This window comes from Lathamus discolor, chromosome 3, assembly GCF_037157495.1.
Source record: "Lathamus discolor isolate bLatDis1 chromosome 3, bLatDis1.hap1, whole genome shotgun sequence".
Lineage (NCBI taxonomy): Eukaryota > Metazoa > Chordata > Aves > Psittaciformes > Psittacidae > Lathamus > Lathamus discolor.
The window spans coordinates 23,860,828-23,880,089 of NC_088886.1; the positions used below are offsets into that span (position 1 = coordinate 23,860,828).

At 48.1% G+C, this 19,262-nt stretch overlaps 1 protein-coding gene across 1 annotated transcript in view; it reads right to left on the bottom strand.

Moving 5' to 3' along the window:
- The window catches only part of PAPPA2 (pappalysin 2), an 88,093-nt gene that overhangs the window by 23,840 nt on the left and 44,991 nt on the right, over positions 1-19,262 (bottom strand). Inside the window, exons 14-16 of the mRNA XM_065674115.1 lie at positions 10,801-10,972; positions 8,249-8,426; positions 5,933-6,146 (exon numbers count right to left, since the gene is read on the bottom strand). Of these exons, the coding sequence (XP_065530187.1) occupies positions 5,933-6,146; positions 8,249-8,426; positions 10,801-10,972 (564 nt within the window). The remainder of the gene's footprint in view (positions 1-5,932; positions 6,147-8,248; positions 8,427-10,800; positions 10,973-19,262) is intronic.

Sequence of the window (19,262 nt, forward strand, 5' to 3'; positions counted from 1 at the left end):
GGTGCTGATGGGCTTTACCTCAGCATTAATTGCTCTGCCTTTAATGACACTTTCCTCCCTATCCCCATCCTTCTCTGCTAGACAGCCTGCTCCAGCTGCTTGCCCCTGCCCTCTCCCACCACCACTGCCATAAGGCAGGGCTCCAGGCATCGAGCTGTGAAGTTTATAGCATGTCACAGGTATGGGGACGAGTTTTAACTGGGTTGGAGAAACCCCTGTAGGAGACACTAAATAGCTCCTTGTTCTGAGCAGCAAAAACATTGCATAGGGCCAGCCAACTGCCCCCCAACACACAGTGTTGGTCACGCAGGCCAGAGTGGTGGGGGGACCACATCTTCACACCACCACCAGACCTGGAGCAGGAGCCGTTGACCATCCCATCATACCTCTACTGGGAGCCCCTAGAAGGGAAATTCGAGAGATTTTTGAAACATTCTCATCTTTTTAAGTATTTGCAGCTCATGGAGGTTGCCTTTCTCCCTTCAGAAACCGGGGATCTGTTTTTCCTGAAGACTCTATGTGGTGGACAGTGGGTTCCTGCTGTGGTGAATTCAGGCTCCAGTGGGTGATGCGGAGGCAGGCAAGGAAGGGGATATGACAGGTCCCCCGGCACAGAGCTCTGCACACATCTTCCCACCAGACCACGCCATGTGTGCCCACGGTACAAGCACCTGACCAGCAAGTGGTGCTGCACTCACCCCTAGAGCAGTAGCCCTGAGTCGACTGAAGGGAACTGCAGCTATGTACTGTTTCTGAAGGGTGGAGAGGAGGAGCCCTGCATCCCATTGTGGGCCTCTGTGGTTTTAGCCCATCCCTAATTTAACTTTTGTGATTGCTTGCCCTTTCCACTGGGATAATGGTCACTGCCTTTTGAAGATATCCCCATCACACCTTGCATCTTCCCATGTCTGAATGCTTTGCTTTGCCCACCTTTAAAGGCAAGTGAAGGCACATGCCAAGGGGTAGATCTGTGTTGCATGTCCAGGTAGTCCAGCAGCATTTTCCCCTCTGGCATTCAGGGTGTGATCCTGCTGTACAACTTGCAAGGGGTAAATCAATGGGGCTTAAGCTGATGCCAGTAGCAGCAAACTGACAGTGCAAAGCCTCACTGCAACAGCAATACCTCAAGCACTGAGCAAACTCCTTTACAAACCAGGAGCATCCCAGCCGCACATTACTTCTCACTCTGCCACTGGCCACCACACTATATATAAGTGATGCAGCCACTGCACCTCCCTGTTGCTCCTCCAAATCACATCAGAGGCCCTTTGCCCGGGAGCCACATGAAAACCTGGGTGGAGAAGCTGAGCACAGGGAGGACACGCTGTGGGAGTTGCAGTTTGCACAGGTGCATGCTGTGGTTTGCAGCTCCATCATCTTCACCAGGGCTCCTTGTCTTGATGTGGTGCTGGAGTGGCCCCAGCAGGGGCCAGTGCCATGCATGGCCTCTCCCACCTCTCCTCAGCCTGCACCCCCCTACACCTGGGGGAAGAAACCGCCTTGCTTTAGAGGCTCATCCCACCACTAGCATCCATGTTGGGGAACTTCAAACAGGGCTAACCTGGGCTGACCCCAGGGTAGAAGGTGGTGTGTGGACCACTGCCACATGTACAAAGTGAGCAGTTTATATTCAGGCATGGAGAAGGGAAGGGAGAGCCATTTAAAAAACATACATATATATATATATGTTTTATATATGTATATATATATTTATATATATATAAACACAACCTGACAGCAACTTAAAATTTCCAGACCCCCTCAACTTCTGATCTGGGGTAGCAGCATTTCTCAAGGATTAACAAGGAAGCCAGGAAAATCAGAGTCAAAGCTTTCCTCTCCCACCAGGCAAGCAGATGCCTAATGGATAGAGGAGACAGGGGAGATGTCCGAGGCCAGCTATGGCTGCATCTGATGTGAAGGCATGAGTGCTCACCTGGCTCCAGAAGCTGAGCATACAGGAGCCTGGCTGGCATCCAGCCACATAATGGGTCAGCCAGTTTGCAGGGACCAGGTCCTCTGTACAGGAATGGTGATAAATGAGCCTGAAGCCTCATCTCCCATGGCAGGAGACTCACAGGTTCAAAATGAATAGGAAGGGAAGGAGGGAGATCTGGCAGTAAACTGAAAGAAAGCGATATGAAAGAAAAGAAAGCTTGTAGGACCTCTGATGCTGTGCTCCAAATGGCCTGCGCAACCTGGGCTGTAAATCTTTAACAGGGAACTTCTGGGTGGAAATGACACAGGAGTCCACTTGGCAGCCTGTGTGTTCTTTACCTGGCTGTTTGGCTCTCTCAGCTGTGCTGGTGTCTGCCTTTTATCTGAAACGGGCCAGAAGTGGGCAGGAGCAGCAAGCACCCCACACCTTTGCACTCACCACAAATGCTAGTGGCCTGGTGCCCTGCTGAACTCCAATGGCTGTCCTGCTTTGCCCACTGTCACCTTTCTCATGGATTTCCAGCCTCTGGTTGCTAACTCCTCCTAGTCCATTTTCTCCTCCATGTTCTCCTGCCTCCTCTCACTCTTTCATGGTCTCTGTAGTCTTCAAATGGGGAGAGGAGTCAGAGGGGCTGACATCTCCATGGAAGTTCATCAGGGGCCTGTGCTGCCTTGGTCTCTGGTCAAAATGCAGGCTGAGACTTTCAAAGTTGCCTGAAAAGACCTGGGTGCCAGTTGTTTTTGCTTCATTCTTTGCTAGCAGAAGGGGCTCAACCCCTCACAACGTTAGCTTTGAGATCTCCAGATCTCTCCAGGGAATCATCCTACATTGGGCAAGCGAAACAACCGCTCTGCAGGGTCTGACCTTTTTGGTCCCCTAACTGAAAGCATCCTCTCAGCATTAGAGTTCTCCTCTAAAGGATGCCCTAGATATTTCTGTTAGTGTTAGTGAGCTGCTTCAGATGGTCCTTCATGGCGGAAGTAACAGGAAGGACCAGAGAGGGCGATGTGATGCTTAATTTGCACAAAGTATCTGACCCCCTGACTTTCAGGCCAGCTCTTTTCAATGCTGCAGATTTGGACAATGCCAAACATTGTTCCTTGACAGTTCATTTCTCTGTATGATCCAGGTGGGTTGCTTGGTGCTGCCACTGGACAGATGCTGCCCAGAAACAGAGCACAAATGCATACATTGAGTTCCCCTTTTTGCCATTGTTTCGGGGTTAGATATGAAATAGCTTGGCAGCTGGAAACCAAGCTGAAATCGGATTTCCTTTAGGAAGAGTCAAAGAAGCTTTAACCTTCATGTCAGCATTGTCAGTCAGATGATCCTGCCAGCAGAAAAGCAACAAACCTCTGACAGGATCTTGATTACACAGTCAACATTTCCTCAAGGATCTCTTGTTTACAAGCAGTGATTTCTGAAGGACCTTCCCTCACCCAGGTTAATAGATAAAAGCATCTTCTCCGAGGCAACGGATTTCTTCATCTCCTTTCTCTTGAACTTATGCTATGGGAAATGAATTTCAACTAAGATTGCAGGAGCCTCCTAAAGCATCCTTACTGCCCCTGCTTTAAAATTCAACTAACAAAATAGAAGTGAGGGAATCACACAAACATCTCTGTCCAAGAGCATCTCAGCTTGGACAGAGACAGCTGGATTCCAGCCATAGGTCAGGCCTGCATAAGATGGGCACTGCAGCCCTACCAGTGAGGAGAAAAAGCCCCAGGACTTGGACCTTCAGTCCAGTGTTTTATAAAGTGCATGAGAGAGAAAGACTGCAGGAAGCTAATCAAAAAGGCAGCTAGTCAAGTGGTGATGTTGAGCCCTGACTGGATTTAATTCCTGCTTGCTCATACTACAGCTTAACTGTCCCTGTCTATAGAAGATCCAGAGCCAACCCTGAGGAAGGTGCCTACAAGCAGCCCTCAAAGGCAATGACCAAGATTCTTAGAATACACTCCCTCCGTCATTCCCCTCTAAAAAGGTCTGAGCCCTAGAGCTAGAATAATTGAAAGGGAGCCTGAATTTATTTCCAAGGTTAAGCTAGTTAGCTAGCGTGCAATCTTCAGTGTTAGCCACGGATCATGCCTGACAGTATCCACGGATCATTTGTGCAAAATATAGTACACATAGAGTCTTGCTTTCTTATGCCTATCAACACCTGCACAGCACTAAATCCTTTCATAAGGCTGGTGCTTGCTGGGTTGATGGACAGCAGGGAGACAATAGATCAAGAACTCAGTTTGCTGAACCCAGAAAGAATGCAGAAAGATTTCAGAAGACCCATAAACCTGGTGTCCAAATTATCAGCAGAGACCCCGCTTACACACCAGCATATCCAGAATGTGCACCTCACCAGTGCTGGCTCCTTCCAGAGCTGTCCATCACCTTCAACAACTTGCTTTCTCCAAAACTGGCCTGAACAAAGAAAGCAACCTCTTACTCGAGCAGGTCCCATCCTCTGCCTGCCAGGCCTGAAAATTCAGAAGGATTTCCAGCAATCCAGCAATTGACTGGCCTGCTTACTGGCTAGTAGCTACTACTCCCTACACGTGCCGAGGGGTTTGTACTTATGCTGAGTATATATGCAGAGCTCTGGAAAAGGCTGTACACTGACATTTACACTTTCAACAAAAGGCTTTTGCTTTGAATCAGCCCACTCACATAGCAGTTAACCTGCATGATAAGAATGCAATGCATTTTCTATTGATGCTTTTTTGCTTACTGTAACAGGATCATTACTCTGCCAAGATGTTAGACAAATCAGTAGCAATGATACTAGCAAATTTGAAAATGCTATGTCAACATGCATTGCTATGAAAATGTAAACCACATTGCATGGTTTTCCTTGACTTGTCTCACAGGCTGTTCAGACCCATAGATAGGGAAGTTGCACACACATCAGAGGAGCCCTGGGAACTCCCAGAGGGCATCCTTTTTACCAGCAGTTGCTGCGGCATGACTGAGATGGCCTAACATTGCAAGCTGCATTGATCTGATCGCACATCCAGTGCCTGAAATGCCACAGGCACACAAGCTGCTTTGCAGTTTGTAAAGCAGTCCATGTGATTGTAGCTATAACCATAATTTGCTCAGCTCCCCTTGGCCCAAGAAATGCTCCTAACACTGTGAAGAGCTGTTTACAGAAACCACTTCCTTCATTACAAGGCAAGAAATTTGGCAACTGCTTCCCAGAGCACAACAACCCTACCCCAGAGCAAAGTAGAGATGAAGTCTGCATCCAATTAAAACTGGAAGGGGGCATTAAACAATTAGCACATAATTACCTGATCTGGGCTACCATCAAGACTCTGGGGAGGACCTGGTCAATGCCAGGAAATCTTTAGTGACCATACTCAATGGGGACTTCAGCTGGAGACATCGCAGACAGAATGCTACTTTACCCCCAGCGCCATGATACTGGCTGAGTGCAGGGCTAGCGAATCACCAGGAATTCTTCCCTGAAGCATTGGGAAAAATCTTGTCCAACTGAAATGCCAATGCTTGAGATTAAATTTAGCCAAGATGTGCAGGGGGTAAAATGCTAACCCTGACAAAAGGCAGCCATTCATTCTTACAGCTAGTGCCTTGATCTATGCTTTATTGCTTTTAGGAAAGACAGCAGCTCCAGGAATCTTCCAGCATGTTTTGCATCTCCATTGCATCTCCATCCAATTACCTGAGAGTCTGAAAACATTTCTGTACATGCTTGATTTTCACCAAGGTGCATTGGAAAATTCGGATGCTTTAGGTTAAGGCACTTAGAGTACACGTGCAACAGCAGTTTAGATCTTGCTTCCACCTGCTTTCACCTAAACCAGGGTGAATACCTCTTGTATTTCATGAAATCTGCATGACCAGAGCAAGCTGCTCTTCTGTGTACCTATCACACCAACTCCTCAAGACTGCCAGCACACTACAACCTCTCCTTGTTCACACTGGGAGAAGAGGAGGAAGGAAACGGTGATAACAGACCCACCACAGACTTACTTCTTAGGCTTTCCTGCTGCATTCTCAGCCACATGGTATCCAGGCTTGCACTTGTAGCGACAGACCGAGCCCACGTCATGGTTCCCCTGCAAGCACCGTGGGACCAGGAGCTTGGCATTGGCCACCGCAGGAGGCGCATCACACTCCAGCTTGCAGTAGGCTTCAGGGAGTGACCAGAGACCATCCTCCAGGCAGGTCAGCCACTGGTTTGTTCCTGACTCCAAAAGAGAAGCAGCATGTTGGAGTTACAGCTCACCCAGGGATGGAGTCCTGCTGAGGGAAGCTCAGACCAACCAGCAAAAGTCCTCTTGTCAGAGTGGACATTGATGCCAAGGCAGGCAACAGATATGAAAACCCCAAACTTTCCCTTAAAATTCCCCTCTCTGGTGATGCCTCAGGATAGCCTTCACTGTGCTGGAGGCTTTCGTGTATGACACCTATCTGTCATATTCTGTTCAGCCCACCTTCATTCTCCCCAGGTACTTTATGCAGCTTGCCCTTACCTACCCTTACAAGCTGTCATACCCTGTGCTGCACATGCAGTGAAAGATGGGAAGCACCAGGAAGACAGGTGTGGGACCCTTAACTGGTGTGACTGGAAACTCAAACCATCCATTGGTAAAGGTTTGGCTTCATTATTACAGTCCAGCTCTCTGCTGTCCCTGAAAAAAAGAGCGTCTGGTGGACCTAGCTAGTGGGTGGCTGAAACTACGCAGCTCAGAGTGCCTTGGTAAGTGTCCAGGACTGCATCACCCACATGGTGTGGATGATGCATGGTTCGCTGGGAACTACTGAGCAAGAAAAAAAGCTGGACTGAAGTGAACGGGACTGCTCTGAGAGGTTTAGATCAGCAGGTTCCCGGTGCAGCCAGACTGCTCCATGCTTCCGTCAAACACTGCTCTGCCTACAACTGCTCTTGGGCCAGGGGCAAGACCATACCTCCACTCAGCGCTTGTGTTCCTGGCGGGCCAGTGCTGCTGAGGGTCATCCTCTGCCTTCGAGCACCATGCAGCTGTGTCATCCTTTCCTTGCCTATTCTTAGCATTTATTAGCCTTGAGAGCCTGCCCGTAAGGATGTGAGCCTTTGGGGAGAACAAGCATCAAGCACGTCTCTGCCTCGACAGCTCAGCCGAGTCAGCTGGACCTCTAAGAGTTTACCCGATGGCTCAGCAGCCTTGGCCAAGCACCATCAGCCGTTATGTCAGCTGCTGGAAGTCACCCAGGGTGCTCCACCGAGGGGACGCCTTCCCACCAAGAGAGCCTATGGCAAACCTCCTGTTGACTTCAGCAGCAGCAAGAGGCAGCTGTGAGTGAAAGATCAGATTAAAGCCCTGCCCTCAGCTGACCCATGCAAGGCAACAGGCATCATTTTGTGCAGAATTTGGGCTGTCAGGTCATTGTTCGTGTGCTACCCCTCGGATCAGTTCACACTGGGGATCTACCGGCATCCCCCTGGCATGAAAGAAGACCTTAACTCCCTGCTGTTTTTGCTCCTTAGATTTAACTTGAACAAAATAAAATTAAAAAAAAGTAAATTATTTTCATACGTTTCAGCTATAAATGGCTCCATAAAATAGGACACCCATTAAAATGATTTGTTGTATGTGATTGCTCAGAGCAAAGGCGCTGGTGAAAATTCACATAAAGTCTCAATGCTTGAAGCTGTCAAGGCAATTACCCCCCAAATCCCATCCAGCTCAGCCTTGTATAGACAGGAACAGTAGCTCTTTTTCTCCGACTTGGCTTCAAAACATTCCTGCGGCTACCGATGGAGTCGGCAGAATGAAAGCCAGGCCATGGCATGTCTGGGGGGGACTGCTGTGTGTCTGGGTGGTGAACATCTCCCAGAGTGTTCTGCAGCTGCGGGCATCAGTCTTTATGGCTTTATACAGCCCCTGGCCTCCTGAACCACAGGCTTTCCCACAGCCACCAGGCACTGAGACATTTTTGGCTCTCTGAAGTCTCCTGTCTGTCTGCGCTGGCTGCTTGCATGCTTCTTGGCTCCCTTGTCCCCATAATACTGGCGGCTGACGGACCTCACCAGATACCTTGAAGAAGACATCCCTACACCTGGGTGGGTAAGGCCTGCCAGCTGGGAGTTGGGAGTCAGAGGGACTTATCCATGCTATGGTGGCTCCACTCAGGGGGTTTGGATGCTCACCATTTCGAGAAGTGTCTCAGAAGCCCACCTGGCTGGCAGAAACCAGGATAACTGGGAAATTCAAAGTAGTAATGCTCTGTTTGAACAACCTGGGAAAGGCACGGAAAGGTGGCACCAAAAAGGGTGGCTAAATCTCTCAGCACTCCAGACCGTACCTTGGAGCTTGGCTGGGTGGATGCAGGAGAAGGAGCATCTCTGCAGATAAGTGGTCCCCTTGGGGCAGGAGAACTCAGCGTAGTACACATGGGACTGGTCAGGAACACCGCAGTCAACAGGGTCACAAGTTACAGATCTGTCCCACCGTCCTGAGCTGCACATCAGCACCACCTCCTGCTGCGGAGAAAGCAAGGCTCCATCAGACCCCTGAGAGTGAGCTTTAATCTACTGGTTTACCACCTCAGCAGAAAGGGCTGACCCAGGTTCAAGGAAAAGGAGAGCTTTCCCCCATTTTTCCTACCAAAGTGCCCCCTTTCTCCCCACTCTGGACACTGAGTCACAAAGCCCTTACCTGTTCACAGGGCGGCATTCAGGGTGTGAAAGCAGTGAATGGCCCTTGGGGTAACATGCAAGCCACCTGCGCAAGAGACCTTCTAGTGCTTGGTCTGTAACTGCTTACCTTCAGAAATGCTGGCTGCATGCACACTATGTGAGTGGTGCCAGAGCACACTAAAGAAAAGAGAAGATCCCTTCAAGATACATTACAGCTTCCTGAGCTACGAGTTATTCCCAGCTCTGTGCACTGCGATTTTCTCCCCTAGAAGATCAGGTCTTACTTCATCTGTTGATGGGCAGCTCTCCTGTTTATTGTTTTTCCCAAATGCACCGATTCTCTCATGCCTCAGTCCACAGACCCCACTGAAATCAGAGGTTCAGATAACCTCATTTAAGAATCCTAATTACATGGCCCCTCTTACACAGCTGGGGGACTGCGTGAAAACCTAACACCCTGTGGTCCAATCATTAAACATGATCAACATGTGCCACAGACTTCATCAAAGCAGAGTGGTGGATGTTGGTGTGCCACGAGCAATCTGGTTTAGTGAAAGGAGTCCCTAGCCATGGCAGGTTTGGACTGGATGATCCTGTAAAGGTCCCTTCCAACCCCAACTGTTCTATGATTTCCACTCCCAGACTGCTAACGCCAGCCCAGCAGTCCTCAGGCAGGGCTGCAGACAAAAGAGAGATCTTCCTGATGTCCCTCCACTGGCTGAGCACAACCATGCAGCTCGTACAGTCAAACGTGTGACCTGTCCTCACAGCCAGCATGTTTTGATTGAACCTGGGTATGGTGGCTCTGAAGAACATCACTAAATTTGAGGCTGATACTCTTGGGCGTGCAGCAGAATCATGGTGCATCTGAACTAGGTGGAGAAGATAGCTCAGAGGAGAGATGTGTGCATGTTCCTAAAACACCTCGACATGAGTAGGGTCACATGGCCAAACCAGTAACATCACTGGAGGGCTCAGGGCAGGGCACTTGCAAGCTGCCATCTGCTATGACAGCCACATGCAGAAGCTCTGTCCAGAAGTTTCCCATCTTGCTGCCAAATGCAGGAAAACTGTCACCCGAGGCAGATTTATCTTCTGTGGTTTCATTTCAGAGAATGGGAACATTTTGTTTTCCCTAGGCATGCCTTGGCCCACAGAGCCATGTGGCCACATAATTAATAACCTCCCTGGTGATGAGGAGCTGAACGGTGCATCCCCAGCTGCCCCATTGCCCTTTCCCACACCCACCTCTCCTGCAGCAAACACCAATGGATGCAGCATGGGAAACCTGCCTGACAGGAGCCACAAGCACTTGCAGCTCTCCTCTTTCCAATGGGGAAAGGTCCACCCTGCTGACATGGCCTAACTTGCCTCCATCAGTCTCTGCCCTGTGCAAGTTCATGCTCTTGCTCAAGTTAGTGCGGAGACCAGCTCAGCCCCACAGACTCCTGTTCCCCCTCCAGGAGGAGCCTAAAGACGGGACACACTGTGCCCACAACTCTGTCAAGGTCTGTGCCCAGACCTGCGGCAGCTTGGCATCCAAGGACACATCAGTCCCAGGTCTCCTCTGTCAACGCCTAAGAGCCATGCTGACTTGTGGCTTTTACAAGGCATCCCCCAGCCCTATGGGAAGCAGGACAAACTCTTTCATGGTGACCTCCGGGCTGCCCTGCTGGTGTGGGCAGTGCTGCTGCAATGTAACACAAAGGAAGAAAAGCTCTCCATGCTGTCGGTTGCCTCTAAATATAGTCGCTCTGCAGTGACTTCATTTTTTCCTGAGCCACTAACTTCAGCATTAAGAGAGAAGACATCCCTGGGATGTTAACCCTCCCAGCAGTGCCCGTGTGGAGAACAGCAATGTCTACCTCTCCTTCTGTGTGAGTGCAACACCCTAGCTTGGGACATCACCTGCAGCGGCATTTAGCCTGGCAGAGCAGTGGTCTGGCAGAGTGTGGCAGCACTGGGCTGGGGGAGCTAGAAGGAGCAGGGAGGGAAGGAGAGTGTCGCCAAAGCAGGACCACCACCCCCCAGCACAGAGATCCAGTACCAGAGCCTCCACTGGGCTGAGGTTTTATGGAAAAGCATCAAGGAGGTCAGGGCTGGAGGAGCGAGGTGTCCTGGGGTCACTCCAACCACCTCAGCACGGTTAAATGTCTCTTAACTAGCACTTGGTCTGAGCACAGCCTGTGAAGTCACCCTCACCCTGAGGTCTGCTTACCTGTGTGGAGCCCAGGCTCTTCCCATTGCTGGCGTGGAGGATGAAGCCCTTCTTGCAGGCAACGGTGCATGCCATGTGCCTCGGGCCATTGGAGGTACAGTTGAGGGTGGCAGCATGAGCAAGCAGCGGCTGCATGCAGCTTCCAGATCCTGCACAGGCACCGTGAACACAGCTACAGAGGAAAGAGAAGAGGGAAGGGATCAACCAGTGGGTCCCAGGACTTCTTTAGCTAGGAAGGGCTCTCTCCAGGTGACACCTACATGGGATGCTCAGCAGGTCACAGGTGCCTACAGAGATGCACAGGTATCCCTCAGCCCCAGCTTCTTTAAGGCTCTAAGTCTCCTAATGATGATGCCAGGAGGGTACTTTTTCCCAGCTTTGCACTGGCTGGAGCTCAGCCCAGTCCTAGTCCATACCTTCCCGCATTCCGTCATGTCCTTCCAAGCTGATGGAAGGAAGCATAGCCAAACAATGCTCCATTCAAATTCCGTGCTGTCTGGTGGGGTTACTCCAGCTTTTCTGCACTAGGGTATGCAGTCTGCATTGCACAGAGCCTGCATGCAGCCTGGCACCAAAGGGACTGGTGGTGCTCAGTGGAGGTGTGGCAAGACAGGGAGAGGGCAGGGAGATGGGCATATGCAGCAAGGCCACAATTCTCCCATGGCCAAAGTAGGAAATTTGGTATCAGATGGTCCTATCAAGCAGCACTGCTGAAGGCACAGGGGGTAAAGCTATACACAGCTGTTACTGTAGCACCGTCCCAAGCGGGCTGCAGCTTCTTCAGAAGCAAGGTGTTAAATACCATATGACCATTTCTTATCTCCAACATGCTCAAATCACAGTAGACATCAGAGAACTTGTGGTAAGAGACCTCCTGAAATTGCCTAGACAGTAACACCGGGTGCTTCCCCTTCCTTTTGAACATTTGAATCTGCACCTCCATTTCAGGCAGCCTTAGTGCAAAATAAAGACAAGATCTGCAGCAGCAGACGGTCAGGAAGAAAGGATGAAGAGGCCTTTTTAAAGTCTTTGCTGGTAGAAAGGTGATGAGTACGTCAAACCCTGTATTTTCATCAGAGAATCCACAGAGGATTCTCCAACTGCAAGGAAAGGTTTAGCTGGAGAAGAAACCTCTGCAGATCTTAGGGAACCAGCCATGAGATGTTCCTCAAACTGTGTGCTGCCCCTCCTCAGACCTGGCAGCAGAGTTGTCTGAGCTTCGTGTCCACACAGCTACACCACAGCCTGTGGTGGAAGAGAGAAGCTGCACTTGCTGCAGCTGTCTCCTCCACCCCACTCTGGACCCCTTCCCACTCTGCTTTTGAGAAATGTCATCAGGATATTGTCAGTATTTACCTATGTAAACTTTTAAAGGCAGGAATCTTGTCTAGGAGAGAGACAAAACACAGAATTTCATTTGTGGGGACAGTGCAGCCCTGGGAACAGCAATACCTTGTTTCTGAGCATCATGGGACAAGGACACCTTGGTGTTAGTTGGTCCTCAGCACCTCTGCTCTTCCCACAGGCTCATAAGGCATTTCAAGCCTGTGCATGTTGATGCCAGATGCTTTAAGATCAAGACCATCTCAACAAACCCCTGTCCAGCTCTATAGACTCAGCCATGGCCACCGAGGTGAGATGTAGCTAAAAGGAGGAATTACCCTCCACTGAGCACCACCTGAAGTTACATGAGGTCCCAGGAAAGCTTGCAGTGTGTCAACCATCACCTCAAAATAAACAGTCCCCTCCTCACTGCAGCAGCTTCCCACCAAAAACCATTCATTAGGTACTGATTGAGCATCACAATTTATCCTATAGTGAAGAGGAGGGCTGGACAGAGAACTATGGTCTCCATCAGTGAAATATAGCCAGTAGGTTAATTACCCAGGGTGGAATGAGGCCAAGACACGGGATTGACACAACAGCTCCCACAGGAAAAACACTGTTTATCTGATGTTATCTTTCACCAAGGTGCAAAAACTGACATCAGCCTTCCTGAAGCAGAGGGAGAGGTGCTGCACCTTCAGCTAATAACTGGGGAGAGAGGGGAAGGAGCTGCACCCAAACACCTCCCCTCTGCTCCCTTCTTTGCATGGGGCTGCTGACAGTTTTTGTGCACTGCACTTCACACAGAGGTGGGACAGGCAGCCTTTGCCTCTTGCGTTCGCTCAACCTCTTCAGCCAAGGATGCACAGCTAGAAATCCCACAAATGACACCAAAAAAACCCAAACCCTCAGTGTCGACACAGACGTTAGGGGAACGCAATGTGCTGTTGACTCTGGACAAGTCCACTCAGCCAAAGGCATGGTGGAAACCTGCAGGCCACAGTCTTGAAAGAGCCGGTGGGCACGGGAGGGGACCACAAAGGAGAACAAGAAGAAAGGGGCTGTTTTTTCAATGCAGACCTGTTTATGAAGTGAGAAATGGTTTCAGGGCAGCTGCTGCAAATTCTTTCACTAGCTTATATTTCCATTTGCTTCCTTTTTAAAGAATTTGTTTTATGAGCACGGCGTTTGTCAGGTCATTAGCTTCTGAGGGCATCTGGTACCAATTGTAGCCCTCTCCCCTCCCCTCCTGCAGTCACCTTCTCCAGGCGGTTGCTTTGCTCCCTGTCTGTACCCCAGGCATACACATGCTCCCGTCCCCAACTCCAGCTCCCCATGACAAAGCCACTGCCCCAAACCTCCTCGCATGTCTCTGCACAAGCATGTGTGAAAGCAGCTGAGCTGCTCCTCTTTCCAGCCTTGCTCTTGCATCCCATCCCCTTCCTTACCAGCCATGGGCATGCAGGGAGATGCAGCTGGTGCTCAGCATCCATACTATGGTGGTTGGTGCTACATCAACACACCACCACAAGGAAGTCCTTACCCATGGGTGCATCCAGGCACATGGAGGTTATCTAACCAAACCATAGACTACATGTTGGGTAACAGGGTTAGGACATTAGCAGTGGGTTCACTAAGCAGCTGTATGCTACAGGGAAGCTGGGTGCCCACACTGGGACCCCAAGACACCTTACTTCATTTGCTCATGATGCTGTGTTAAGTTACGGAGCACTCGTGGCGCTGGTTCAAGGTGGGGTGGTTACACTTCTGGACACATCCAGCCAGGCCAGGTGCTTGGTTGGGGCAGCTCTGCTGGCACGGTGGAGTGACAGGACATTGACTACGGCAGCCTTGTCAGTGGGGACGACATTGCTATTAAATAACAAGTAATGAAGCACAAATCCTTTTCAGCACTGCTGGGCACATTCTGTTTTTCCACCAGGCTGGAAACACAACTGACAATGCTAGTATAAAGTAGATCAAGAGATCAGCAAATTTCTTACTGTATTATTATATCTGAAAAATGTTAAATAAATTACTTATACATAAGGGATTGATAATCATAGGTGATAATATCAAAATAATTCCTTTAATATACACCAGATGTATATACTCATTCATGCATTCTTTATGTGTACATAGATGTATTTTACAAATAATTAGCTTTCTATTTGGCCCAAAAGATGACTAACTTATTGCCATTTTTTTTGTGACTAACAACACCCCTATGCCACAAATACCCACTAGGTTTTATTTTTAAAATGATCTGCAACCTATTAACTCAAGTTATTGAAGCTATTCCCATCCTACATGTAGCTTTGAAGTCTGGTGCTATTATTCCAGACCTGAAGAGGGGCTCAAACACTGAAAGCTTATTTTCCCAATGTATTTCTCAAATATATCAATAAACTTAAAATATATATATATATTTATCACTTCTATGTACATACTTTGCCTTGATGGCTCGCTTTATTATCAGCATCATCACGACTATCACTGTACTACTATGGGCCAGGACACCCTTGAGCCTGATGGTGTACAGTGCAGAACAAGAGCAAGGAAATCAAGCCATGTGGCAAGTCCCCATCATGATCCACATGTCTTACCAGGGTTTGGGTAAAGGGATGGAATAAATCACTGCTCCCAGCTGCTGGAATCACCCTAATGAAGGCTGGACGAGGAAATGGTGCAGTTAGCCCAGTTCTGATCTCAGCATGAAGGAGCTCTTTCTCTTTTTGATGATAAATGAAATTCCTTTATCACAGCTGCAAACTTCTAACTTTTGCCCATTTCTGATTCAGGCCATATAAGATGTGGGACAAGCCAATTTTTTTTTTTTTTTAGTTATTTTTTTTTTCTGCATGAAACATCCAGAAATATTTCCATTTTTATCCCAGCAGCTTTTGAAGCTCAAACTAATGATTTGTCAACATCGTTTTTACAAAATATCAAGTTTTTTTCTTAACTTCTTCCACGTCAGCACCAGGCTGCATGATTTTCTGGGCTCACCAACTCCCACAACTCATACATCAAAGAAAGTTTCAGATGTGAAATTTGTGAAATTCTGCTTTGGAATGATAAGAGGTTTGTTCTGAAATGGGACCAGTTCTATAAACAAGGCCAAAACTTTTCCCTTGGGAGCCTTCATCTTTCTAGAATAAAAGCAGGAGGCAACTGACAGCAATAGTGGCAGTGGTGGCAGCGTTGGTAGGGAGATACTGTTTTGTTGTGACAAAACCCAAATCCTGAAAAGCTGAAATTTCACATTTTACAGTAATTATTCCATGGAACACAGAAAATACTGATGGATTTACCCAAGTCAAGCTAAGCCAAGCCAAATACAGTGCAGCTGCCTAAAGTCTAATAAATCATCCAAAAATTGCTGTACTATCTACACAAGCTTTCAACCCAAAGATTGCTGCTAAAACAGCCCTTATCATCAAGCTCTGACTTTAAGAGGGAAAAATTATTCTAAGTTCATCTCATGGTACAGATTTCTGGAGAGAGGGTGTTATAGGAGATGTTGATGGAAAGGTAAAGGCTTCAGCCAAATCTCCTGAAGTTAAAAGTAGTCACTGCATGTACTCTGGTGGAGTCTGGACTGTAGCACTGAACATCAGTGAGATAAAAAATGTTTACCCCAATGTGGTCTAGCAAAAGAGAATAGCTAGGAAATGAGAAAAGGTGTTTTGGAAATACTTGGGAATTTCTCCCTTCAGGCATGTTTCTCACGGAGGGGAAAGGTCTCACTTTTCCAGTAAATCTGATGGCAACCATCCTTGTGGGAGCAGGCTACGTGTACAGACCCAACGGTGGTGATACTTCTTGATTATGATCTTCATTGAGGTTGTCATCTCAAGAAAAGATGTTTGCTTCTGTACGTGACTCCCAAAGAAACTTGGCAAAAAAACAACATCCTTGAGTCATCCACTGTCATCTACCTCACGGAGAGGGAAAAGGCACCAATAGGATGTCAAATGGCCCCTCTGCAGCCATAATGGAGAAGGAAGAAAAAGAAGCAAGAGCAGATCCATCTTAATATATTTCCAGACAGCTCCCTTCCATGTATGTTTTGTTGTTTGTAACAGCGAACTAGACTTATATAAGCACAGAAAGAGAGGCTGAATGGCATGTCAAGGTTGGTCTAGTCAGCTTCCCAACCTGAGCAGGATGGACAGGTCCTTCATCGCTCCTGAGAGGAGCTGGGGACTCCTTCCTGAACACAGGTAACCCATCTGCCCATTTTAAGGCCATGACACAAGTAGGATTTACCTGCCAGTATTCCTCAAGAGTACATACTCAGCTACCCCAACGAACACTTTTATCCATATCCAACTCCCACAACAACACACTGTACCTCATTTCTGCCACCTCATACCATGCCCAGAGGAATTCACTTCTGATCCACACCTACCACCAAGAAAGACATTGAAAGAGTTAAGGGACTTCAAAAGGGAGCTGCAAGCGGAAGCCATAGCTGGACTGCAGGACTTATGGTATAAGATTTAAGGAGGAAAAAATATTTGTTGTGACAGAGAGGAGATGGTGAGAGGATCTGATCTCTCTGTACAGACACGTATACACAGAAAAGTCATCTGCTGGCAGGAAACATTTGGACATTTCTGACAAGAATGGAGTGAAAGCAACAACTTTCATCTCAAAATCAGAGGCAACTTCTCAGCAGAGAGGGTTACTGAATGTAAGAATAGCTCAGTAGGGGAGATGGTGGACTCGTCACCTTCCTGCAGCCTATACCATGAGATAAGAGAGCCTTCAGAAGGACATATTTAATCTAGTTTCTGTGAAAAATGCTAGTGCCTGTATATGACAGTAGGGAAGGCAGGGCAAAACAGGGCAGGCTGGCTGCAGCAGTACACCAAGGGCTCTGCGGGCAACCCTCAGGGTCTCCCAGCACTTGTTCCCTTCTTCACTGAACACAGGAAGGACAGAAGACTTTGTGATTCATATAATGTCCATAGGGGTAAGAGAATAAGGAATCGAGATCAAGCTTCAGGGTTTCACGAGAAGCTGTTCCAAGGTTAGGAAAGAAACATGCCTTGAACCTCACGTCTTCTCTGTGTTGTAATTCACCTTCCCTCAGTGTATCAGGGGCTGGCCATGCTTGGAACAAGTTTATTGGACCAGTGGCCCTTTCCATGAGGTGACACCAAGCACCCTGCTTCTAAGCTGTTCAGCTACTGTGATTGACACCAAATCAAACTGGTGAAAACCTTCTGTGTTGGGAAACATTTTTTCCTAGGTGAGACTGGCTACTCTCAGGGAAAAGCAGAAAATGCTTTGAGCATCCTCATAAAACCCATATACAAAGTATGGAGCTCCAGAAGCTGACTAAGCTGCAGAGAGCAAATAGAATAGGGCAGCCTATGAGAATGGTCGCTCCACCTCTAAGGTTTTCCTTTGTCGCCTTCCAGCTGGACAGTGAAGCCACCAGTTGAAGCAACTGATCAAGTCCTGCAGTAGAGCCTTAGCCACCACTGCCCACCACCCCATCAGAGACCTACAAGCGAAGTGCCAGAGGTCAACAGGCTTTGGTGTCGGAGGAGAAATACTTGAGAGGTCTCCATGGCAGAGGCTGAGGGGAGCCCATGCTCCAGGAAGGGTGGTGATCAGGATCCTAGGCTCAGTTCTTGAGAAGTGCTTTCTCCAAGCCAAGGAGAGAGGATGTGCACGGTGCAGTACAGACACAACTGGCTCTGATGGGCCTCATGCTGCACCCAAGAGGCTCCATTTGCCTGGGAGAGGCAGAGAACAGATGTCCAAGCAATATGTGCTGTCCTCACAGAAGACAACTCTCAGTGCCGGCTCCACTGTGCATGCAAGCAGAGCCTGAGCAGACACTGGCTGGGAGGAGAGAGTGGTGACAGGGGTACATTTTAACCTGAATGGCATCTCAGCCCATCAGGGTGACCTTGGGATACCAACAAAAGGGTCCGTCTGCTTTGTGCATGGTCCCTGACCATGGGGCACCCTAGGCCAAAGGGAAGAAAACGAAACACCAGAGTCCCCGCAAATTTGAACACCAGCACAGATGCAGTTCATAAACTGACCCTGCATAAATTTGGCACCTGGCACAAAAGAAACCAAACAAAACCTGCCTGGGAAATGGGGCTAAGCTGAATAAAGCTTAGCAATTGAAAATACGTAAACAACCCCCTTCTTCATCTGATTTTCTCTCTCTGACATCAACCTTCCCTATAAAAGGAACCCAAACCTCACTCCCCTTGATGCATCAAATCCACTTTGGGGGAGCAGAGAAGGGCACTCACACAGGAAATAAAACACAATGGAGATAGCATTTTGTAACACCTTTCCTGTTAACTCGCCAAGGCATTTCCCGGCATATGCTAACATAAAATCAAACACACTAAAAATAAAACCAAGCTAAAAATAAACATAATAGAGGAAATGAAAAATGTTCCCCTGGTTCAGCATATAGCCTGTACCAAGGAAAATAGGAGAGACTGTGACACAGTATGAAAATACAAAGGATGAAAGCTGCAGAGTTTGAGTTTCCTGGGTGGAAACTCATTAAAACTGATTTCTGCTTAGCCTCATAAGGTACAGAAAGCAAAGAAGGGCCCTGAGCTGCTGGCAGAGACAGTAGAAAGGGATAAGTGGTGCTGGTAGCAAGGTGCGACGGAGGGACACCTGCACTGCTCCTGGCCTGGAGAAGGCTGCATTTCATCAGCAAAAACATGATCTGTGTTTTTCCCAGCCTGAAAAACACTTTGAGATCCTTCAAGATGGAAGATGTTGCAGAAATATCAAGCTGTCATATATTCATTATTTTGGCAACGACCATTTATAGACTAAGTCAGGAAACTTCATTTCTTTGTTGCTTTTGTTACCGTCCTTTTCTTGGGTTATTTTAGGAAAGCACTCACATTCACTTACTGTGTATATGAGGCTGGGTGCATGTGAACGGTCAATTCAATTCTTTACAGGAATAATACAGATCTTCTGTGATCTTTTACAGATGAATGTTTCTAAACCTCTTCAGATTTTATATTCAAGAATAGGGGATTTTTTCCCCAGACTCCACCTGCCTTCTATGAAATGGATTATTAGCTCTTAAAAATAAAAATACTACTGTACATTACTTTTGGAGATGAAAT